At 48.7% G+C, this 10,000-nt stretch overlaps 2 protein-coding genes across 5 annotated transcripts in view; both read right to left on the reverse strand.

Moving 5' to 3' along the window:
- bsnb (bassoon (presynaptic cytomatrix protein) b) overlaps positions 1-1,062 on the reverse strand; it is a 51,881-nt gene extending 50,819 nt beyond the window's left edge. Inside the window, exon 1 of one of the 2 annotated variants that reach the window (XM_027137456.2) lies at positions 582-1,062. In XM_027137456.2, coding sequence (XP_026993257.2) covers positions 582-715 — 134 coding nt within the window. In that variant the 5' untranslated portion in view covers positions 716-1,062. The remainder of the gene's footprint in view (positions 1-581) is intronic. The other variant, XM_027137455.2, reaches the window with a different exon arrangement.
- A 2,886-nt stretch (positions 1,063-3,948) lies between these two features.
- The window catches only part of bap1 (BRCA1 associated protein-1 (ubiquitin carboxy-terminal hydrolase)), an 8,804-nt gene continuing 2,752 nt past the window's right edge, over positions 3,949-10,000 (reverse strand). Inside the window, exons 9-18 of one of the 3 annotated variants that reach the window (XM_027137387.2) lie at positions 9,800-9,923; positions 9,575-9,704; positions 9,300-9,463; positions 9,006-9,175; positions 8,606-8,927; positions 8,266-8,443; positions 7,878-8,104; positions 7,542-7,634; positions 7,352-7,424; positions 3,949-4,949 (exon numbers count right to left, since the gene is read on the reverse strand). In XM_027137387.2, coding sequence (XP_026993188.1) covers positions 4,816-4,949; positions 7,352-7,424; positions 7,542-7,634; positions 7,878-8,104; positions 8,266-8,443; positions 8,606-8,927; positions 9,006-9,175; positions 9,300-9,463; positions 9,575-9,704; positions 9,800-9,923 — 1,615 coding nt within the window. In that variant the 3' untranslated portion in view covers positions 3,949-4,815. Of the gene's footprint in view, positions 4,950-7,351; positions 7,425-7,541; positions 7,635-7,877; positions 8,105-8,259; positions 8,444-8,605; positions 8,928-9,005; positions 9,176-9,299; positions 9,464-9,574; positions 9,705-9,799; positions 9,924-10,000 lie in introns of all 3 variants that reach the window. The other 2 variants (XM_027137388.2, XM_027137384.2) reach the window with 2 other exon arrangements.

Genomic DNA, 10,000 nt, shown 5'->3' on the forward strand with positions numbered 1-10,000 from the left:
ACATACTGAACTGTACTGAACTGATCAAGCCGTATTAATCCTAGAAAAATTATTACTCTATAACCGTCATCATGGTATTAGTAATTTTAGCGATATTGTTATAGGATGAAAAACTACTGACTTTAGTGTCACTGCAGGAATATAAAGTGTTACAGTGGCTGAAGAAATGCTGTGTTTTATATAGATAGATAGATAGATAGATAGATAGATAGATAGATAGATAGATAGATAGATAGATAGATAGATAGATAGATAGATGTAACAGTCATCTACACCTTTGCTGCTGCTGCTGTATTTTATTATTAATTATTTTCTATCTGCAGACAGTTTTACTAACAGCAGCAGTGTGTTCAGTGCCATGGCTGCTTTCCTGTACAACACACTGATCATCTGAACATCATTACCAGCTGATCCAGGTGTAAGTGTGTGAGGAGGTTGAGCACGCTGTCACTCCTGACACCCGACTATACGGTAAGATCACTCACTATTACAGCAGTCGGAATAAAAATCTAACGCTCATGTTGTTATGGTTATAATCCCAGATGTTTGCTCGGTAGAGACGCAGTGCAGCCCGATCTCACCTGTCCGGTCCCGGCCCGGGTGCTGCGCGCGCTCCGGTGCTCGGCTCGCTGAGCTGTCCAGCGCGCGGAGGTGCTGAAGCGGAAGCGGCTCCCGGCTGGCCCGCCTCTCCCTCGAGGCTCGCCTCGTTCCCCATTTACCGACACGGAGGAGTGAGAGACAGACAGACAGACAGAGAGACAGAGAGAGCGCGCGAGAAAGACACACACAGACACGCGCGGCCCGTTCGGTCGACGGTTTTTCACCGACGGACGAATAACGAGAATAAATGAAAAGAAAGACAGAGAGAGAGAAAGAGAGAGAGAGCGCGCGAGAGTCAGCGCAGCTCCGCTTCCGCCATCATCATTATCATCATCATCATCATCATCACCACCACCACCACCACCACCACAACCCGACGATCCGGCGACGAGCGAGCAGAACGGCGGAGCACGGGAAGGGCCAAGCGGCGGCGCGCACGCAAACAAGCGGGAGCGCGCCCGCACGCGCCCTAGATCTGAGCTCGCTCCTTCGTACACGGTGTCTCGAGCGCAGCGCCCCTATAGGACCACCTGAATCTGAACACGCAGACAACCGGATGTGCAGAGCCGTCTACACAAACACACATTCACACACACACACTTATACACACACACACCTATATACAAACACCGAGATACACACACATTCACAGACACACCAATATACACACACACCTATATATACACACATATACACACACCTATATATACACACACCTACATACACACACCTATACACACACCTATATATATATACACACCTATATATACACACACCTATATACACACACCTATATACACACACCTATATATACACACACCTATATACACACACCCATGTACACACAAAATAGAAACTGGGCATGTCGAAAAATAAAGCGAGGAGGTAATCTGTTAAGAAGAAGAAGAATGGTTCTTTTCGATAATGATGATGATGTTGATGATGATGATATAGATGATCAGTTGCAGTATCATCTATACTTACCTGAAACATTCGCATCCTTTATGATCTGAGTCAGTGCTCATATTACCGAGATTAAAGGAGTCACTGAGATCATATAGAAGTGCTCCTTAAACACACACACTGTCTGTCTGACTGTCTGTCTGTCTGTCTGTCTGTTAATCAGATTTCCTTTGTTGGTGCTCTGTACGTGTGTGAGACTGAGAGCTGAGAGTGTGTGTGTGTGTGAGAGAGAGAGAGAGAGAGAGAGATGTACTTGATGTAAAAGAAAACAGACAAAGTTGTTGATTTTTTCCGATGGCTAATTAATTACACAGCAAACTCTGCAGTGTGTCTCTAAAAGGCCTTCATGCTGCTTTGTGAATTCAGGTGCTGTACAGAGTTGTCAGTTAGACTGTGTTGTAAGCTCATCCTGTACTTTCATCACAGCGTCAGTGAGGCGTGCTGAGACTGTGCTCAGGCTTCACGAGGGATTTAAACACTGATGATGCTCCAGAAAGCTCTCTGATGTGTGATATCAACACTGCTTCCCCAACAGCACCTGCACAACAGCGAGAGAAAAGACACATGCAGCACATTCTCAAAGTCACTAAACTCTTCTGAAAGATGGCAAAACACGCACACACACACCTGATCAGCCTGATTGATGTACAGCTGCCTCAGTAGCTGATGAAGTGATTTGTACATCACAGAGTCGGTTTCAGACTCAGAGTCAGTCATCAGAGGGGGAAAGGAGACGCACGAAGAGACACCGTGCAGCAAATCTGATCTTTTAACTAATCTCAAGTCAAACAAACCGTATGTGAAAATCGGGCCTAAGTGTCAAAATGCTGTGGTCTGTGCCGAAGGCATCGTGAACAAGTCCGACTTCTTCACCGCAGCAGAAGGCCACGATCACGGAAAAAGTACCGGATTAAGGGTTCGCCCGAGTCCACCCTGGCGTCCGAGGTCAGCAGGACACGACTAAAGAGGGCTCGCTCTTCACTCTGCTCACTAGGACGTCATGACAACATCTGACAGCTGTCATTAAACACGTCAGACTCCCCCAGGTTTCTTTTAGATCTTGCACCTATGTGAATATTTATAACCTAAACCCATCAGATCATCCGATCATTCTCATCCTAGTGAATTTAGACGAACATACACGAGATATTTTTATAGATGAAAATTTTGAAATCAACACATCATATAACACGTATATCGGTAGTGAAGTTTGTGCCATTTAAATGCAGTGCAACAGCTCACTGCCCACACACACACACACACACACACACGGTTAAGGCTGCATCTTATTTAAGCTTGGAAGAACTCAGAGAGGCTATAAATTGCTCAGGGTGGATTTTATGCTAATTTCTTCCAAATGTTTCCAAATGGATCTTGATTTTAGCTCAAGATCTCTCGTTAGCTCGTATAAAAATGATCTGAAATAAAGAGTAATTCATTTCTGGACTCAAAGACACTTTGTTTGAAACACTAAGTAACAACTCAATATAAAATGGTACAGTATGACAATGTAATATAATACAGTACAAGTGATGGACTGATTACACAGTACAGGTGTTAGCTGAGAAGCCACGCCCCTTTCCCATGGACACACACAAAATCAGTAATCGATGATGGATCATCACAGTAATGGACGTTAGTCTCGGTGCACGGAGATTAAATAAAGGTCTTCAAAGGGCTTCTTATTAAGACGTAAGCATGGACTGGACACTTTATAAAAGTCATTAGGACAACAGGAGACAGTACAATGTGTATTTATTTACTGCTGTGGGTTTGTTCCTGTCCTGCTGCGCTCTGATTGGACGCCTGCTGTAAGCAGCGCTGTAGAACACAACACCGAGTAAACACAAGCACAGTTTACAGTGTAACATGTTTATTTTATTTAGGAGGATATGTAGAAAGGACACACACACACACACGTGCGCAAGCACACACAAGCGCACACAAGCACAGAGAAACACACACACACACACATGTACAGGGAGGCAAACAATTGAAAGAAGAAATCTCACACACACACACACACACACACACACACACCCTCACTCTCTCACACCCTCACTCTCTCACAGCCTCACTCTCTCACAGCCTCACTCTCTCACAGCCTCACTCTCTCACAGCCTCACTCTCTCACAGCCTCACTCTCTCACACACACACACACACACACACTCACTCTCTCTCACACACACTCACACCCTCACTCTCACACACCCTCACACACACACACCCTCACACCCTCACTCACACACACCCTCCCTCACACACACCCTCACTCTCACACACCCTCACTCTCACACACCCTCACTCACTCACTCACACACACTCACTCACTCACTCACACTCGTTCTGACTGCACAATTAAAGCAAGATTATGCTACAATACATAGTTTTGAAAATTTAGTCAAAATCTGAAGCATTTTTTTCACCATAACACTGATTATTCAATGTGTGACCGGCACAAAGGTCTTCAAAAAAAAAAAAAACAACTCCTCGTGTTCACAGCTCTGATTGGTCCAGCAATTACATAAGAAACATCCAGGACATCCGAGCGGTCCGTAACCTCCAGGACGACCGTTTGGATTTTTCTGCGCGTGCTCTTTAGTCAGTGATGAACAGGTTCTGTCGGCCGCCCGAGGTGCGTTCACTAGCACTAGAGCACTTTGGGCTGCTTAGAGGTGTTAAACATTATAAACCAGGGTGTGTTCACGTGAGCTTCATAATCCACATCAGTCCACAAGCACTAGTCTTGATAAGTGAAGTGTGTGTGTTCACCTCATCTTGGCTTGTGTAAATGTGGGGGTGTGTTCACTTACAACAGCTAGAGATGTACAAATGTGTTCACAAGAGGACCGGGAATAAATTCAAGTATGTTCACTAGCACTCGCCTGTATATGTAGAAGTGTGTATGTTCACCACATCTCGGCTTGTTCGCTCACACACACACACACACACACACACACACACACACACACACACACACACACACACACTACGTCACAGGATGCTCGTTAATACTCATCTTGAGCAGTAGTTGTAGTATATTTCACTATCTGACAAATCTGTATACATTCACTAGCGCTAGCCTTCTGACGTAAAACGACTAGCCGGGTTAAACAGATGCGTTTGAGCTAAGCTGCGTTCGAAGCTCCTAGATGTACTGATTTGTTCACTAGGTCTTGACTTTACAAGTTAGAGAGCTTTTCAGCACCTTTTCTCAGAGAATTGAGCAGTGCCGGTGTTCTAGGATGCGTTCACTGCCGCTTGGCTTTGTACGGCCGTGATCGCTTTCTTCGGTCCGGCTTGCGTTGTTTGTGGAGGCGGCCGATGCTCACACCCTGCCGCCTGCGCACGGAAATGTTCTGCTCCACCAGACTCGCCAGCATACCTACACACACACGCACACACACGGTTTAAGGTAGTGGTCATGTGAGACAGACAGATTGCAGTTTTCAGTTCCATCATTAGGAATTATACGATTTATTAGGAGTGAATCATGTGGCTCCTTCACTCTGCTGGGAAAGACCCCACCTCAACACTAATGACTGTCATCACTACACACTAGTACACACCAGAACATCTCCACCATCCTGAGTCACACTAATTACAGGGGGAGAGAGAGAGAGAGAGAGAGAGAGAGAGAGAGAGAGAGAGAGAGAGAGAGAGAATGAAACAGTCAGCAGGGAGAATAACATCAGAGCAAGATGAAGGACAGAGAGAGAGAGAGAGAGAGAGAAAGGATGTCACTCACACACTCTCTCACTCACTCACTCACTCACACACTCACTCACTCACTCACTCTCTCACACACACTCACTCTCTCACACACACTCACTCTCGCAACACAGCACGCGCCACACACACCGCAGCGCTCACACACCACGCACGGCACACACACGCACGCCACACACCCACACACAACACACACCACCACACACGCGCACACACACTCACGCACGCTCACGCTCGCACACACTCACGCGCACGCGCGCACACACGCACGCGCACGCGCGCACCACCACCGCACGCGCGCACACAGCACCGCACGCGCGCACACACGCACCCACGCACGCACACCTGCACGCTCACTCGCACACACCGCACTCTCACTCTCGCACACACTCACTCTCACTCTCCTCACCACCACTCCACGCGCCACTCTCGCACCACACCGCACGCTCTCACACACACTCACTCTCTACACACACCACGCACTTCACTCTCACACACACACACACACACACACACCACACACACACACACTCACACACGCACACACTCACACACACACACTCACACACACACACTCACACACACACTCTCTCACACACAAACCTCCGTCACACACATCACTCTCGTCACACACACACTCTCTCACACACACACTCTCTCACACACACACTCTCTCACACACACACTCTCTCACACACACCACTCTCTCACACCACACACTCTCTTCCACACACACTCTCTCACACAACACACTCTCTCACACCACCACACTCTCTCACACCACACCCTCTCTCCACACACACACTCTCTCACACACACCACTCTCTCCACACACACACTCTCTCACACACAGCACACTCTCTTCACCACACACACTCTCGCACACACACACTCGCTCACACACCACACCACACACGCTCGCACACACACACACGCACTCACACACACCTCGCACACACACACCACGCACTCCTCGCCACACACACACACGCCGCACACACACCACACTCACCCACACACACACACACCACTCACGCTCTCACACACACACACCACCACGCGCGCACACACACACGCACTCACCGCGCACACACACACTCACTCACTCTCGCACACACACACCACTCACGCTCTCGCACACACACACACGCACGCCTCACACACGCACTCACGCACCACACACCACTCACTCTCTCACACACACACCACGCTCGCACACACACTCACTCACGCGCTCACACACACTCACTCACTCACTCACACACTCACTCACTCTCTCACACACTCACTCACTCTCTCACACACTCACTCACTCTCTCACACACTCACTCACTCTCTCACACACTCACTCACTCTCTCACACACTCACTCACTCTCTCACACACTCACTCACTCACACTCTCTCACACACTCACTCACTCTCACACACTCACTCACTCACTCACACACTCACTCACTCACTCACACACTCACACACTCACTCACTCACTCACACACTCACACACTCACACACTCACACACTCACACACTCACACACTCACTCACTCACACACTCACTCACACACTCACTCACTCTCTCACACTCACTCTCTCACACTCACTCTCTCACACTCACTCTCTCACACTCACTCTCTCACTCTCTCACACTCACTCTCTCACACTCACTCTCTCACACTCACTCACTCACACACTCACTCTCTCACACTCACTCTCTCACACTCACTCTCTCACACTCACTCTCTCACACTCACTCTCTCACTCTCACACACATACACACACACACCTGCATCAGAACAAGAGTTCATTAGACTCTCAGTTGGATCAGGTGTAACTGGAGCAAAGAGAACTTCTTACTGTGCAGGACTCGAGCTGAGACACTGGACTCTGTGCTGGTGTGTAATCCTAATGAATAACTTTTATTTCCACACCACTGTGACTTTTTATTTAATTACACGTCTTTTTGTCTTTAGACAGAATGATATAAATATAAACAATAATATAAATATAAACAGTAGAATATATTATAAATAATCGTGTGGGAGAAACAGAAATGTGGACCTTCTTGTGCCAGCATGGAAATAAAGGTGCAGATGAACTCGTCATAGTTATGGGTCCTCCTCTGGTCATCGATCTGCACACACACACACACACACACACACACACACACGTCGTTATTACTACATTATATTCAGCTGTGCACAGAAACTCACTTGATGTTGGGATTTAAAAGGCAGGTTGCAGCTCGCACCTTGTATTTCTTCCGTTTCTCCACCTCCTCCTTCAGATACACCTCGTAGTTGGCGATATCAGCCTCCACACACTTCAGCAGAGCCAACAACTCCTACAGCATGGACGACAAACAGCAACAGTCACACACAGTGCAGAAGAATTAAACACAACGAGGAACCTTCATATTAAAGGAACCTCACACGTCCTTGGTGCAGACAGAGAGCGAGGAAAGCCGAGAGAAAAGGAAGATGTTGGTGTTAGAAACATTTCAGCTCTCAGGACCACTGAGTGACAGACGTATCAGACATTACAGAGTCCGGCCCCTGAAGACCAGAAGAAATCAGACTGAACTCACTTTAGGAGTGTATTTCTCCCCGAGAGGTTTGGGTAGCGCCTCGGGCTCGGCGAAGTTCGCCGTCTCTGCGCTCGGCTTGTCCTTGCTCATCTCTGTGAGCTCCTTTTCCTGTTTCAGCTCCCGAGATGCTGCTCCTTTCCCTCCATCCGTACCTCCTCCCTCTGTGCTCTCGCTCGCCTCCAGACTGTCCACCACAACGGCCTTCTTCACAACATCACACACTGCCTCTGTGTGCGCGCACACACAGACACACACAGACACACACACACACATTACTTCTGTAGAGTCTATTTATATTTGACATACACAAACTCCTCTATATAAGGAGATCCTGATTTATTATATTATACAATATCACTGTGTGTGTGTGTGTGTGTGTTACCGGTACTTGGCAGTGTGTAGATGGTTCCATCCTCTCTGAGCTGGAGCTGTGTGGCGCTGATCAGGGCTCCGAGCTCTCGGACGGCGCGGTTGTGTCGAGTGTCCAGTCTCAGCAGGACGTCATCGTCTCCGAACAGGACGCGGCTCAGGTGGCAGGCCACGGGGCTGGAGGGTCGAGTGGCAGCCTGGGGAAGGGCAAGAGAACTAAAACTAACAAAACACCCCACTGCTCTGTAGATAATGCCCCCTAAAGTATCTTAAATATCGTGATATAAACAGCTAAATGTAACAACATCAAGATGTTTTTTTACTGAACGATTTAAAAAGAGGTGAACGTCTGTCCTTACCTGCGAGCGTGCAGGAGATCTCAGCGGCGAGTTGAAGGCGCTGCCAATCTCAGAGGCTGTGTCTGTGCTCTCGTTGCTGGGCGTGGGCGAGGGCTGGCATGCGGGAGTGATGCTGATGCCCCCGGTTCTGCCCTCTGTGCGTACGTTCAGGGCGGAGGAGCCAGGTGTGGGCGTCGTCGGCATGGGGTCCTTTCTCTGGGCCTCTTTTTTGAGTCGGTCGGCGAGCATGCTCAAAGCCAGCTGACCCTCCACGCCTGAGACTCCGCCCCCACCGCAACTCCGCGCCACGCCCCGTCCACGGACACCGGCCTTTTTGCGGAACCTGGTGAGCAAAACACGTGAAAAGGTACATCATGAAGTGAACAAAGTTACACAGCATTTCTGTGGGACGGTCTCTTACTCTCTCTTGCTCTCTCTCTCTTTCTGTCTCTCTCTCTCTGACTCTCTCTCTCCCTCTCCATACCTGTCCTCCTCTTCATCGTCAAAGTCATCCTCATCATCAGAGTATGAGGCCTGAGGAGGACCAGGAACACGAGCACGAGCCACTCCTGCAGCCAGGTCCTCCTCCTCCTGTATACACACACACACACACACACACACACACACACACACACACACAGAGGCATTTCCAATTACTGAGGTAGTTTTGAAAAACAGACAGATTTCAGACGGACGTCTGCGTCTGGCGGCTCACCTGCATGGGGGACTTTGCATAATTGTGGTTGTCCAGGAAGGCAGGCAGGCGCTGAACAATGGTGTTGGGGGTGGTGGTGTTGCCCCCTGGAGGCAAAGTCTGGGGCTTGACTGTGGCTTTGGGTTTCTCCGAGGAGCTGGACACTGCAGGAGCACTCGCTACATCTGAATACACACACACACACACACACACACACACACACATACAACATTTATCCAGGCACAAATGGAATGTTTACTGATTTTTCTTGCTATTCATTAAACACGCACACGCACCTGTGGGCAGAGCTGGAGCTGTCTGTGTCTCTGACCCCTCCTCCTTTTTGACAGCTGGGGGCGTGTCCTCTGAGGAGGAGTCCTGCTGCTTGCGTTCCTGAGTCGTGTCTGTCTGGGACGCCTTGATCGCCTGAAATAGACGACAAAGATCAAAAGCTACAGACACACGAGCACTAAACTACACAACAGCAGCACAGATTCTACAACACAATAAACTTCCTCCACCTGCTGCAGTCCTTCCAGTACGACCTGCCGGTTGTGTTTGAGCACCTCGAGCCTGGATTCGTACTTCACCCTGCGGTCAGGAACCACAGCCATCAGGTTGAAGCGGATGTCGTGGTACGGCTCACTGCAGGGGAACAGAAGGCTGACGTATGTATGTTTGTGTGTTTATATACAGAGCACAACACAGGGTAAAGGACATGT

The sequence above is a fragment of the Tachysurus fulvidraco genome, chromosome 2, assembly GCF_022655615.1.
Source record: "Tachysurus fulvidraco isolate hzauxx_2018 chromosome 2, HZAU_PFXX_2.0, whole genome shotgun sequence".
Lineage (NCBI taxonomy): Eukaryota > Metazoa > Chordata > Actinopteri > Siluriformes > Bagridae > Tachysurus > Tachysurus fulvidraco.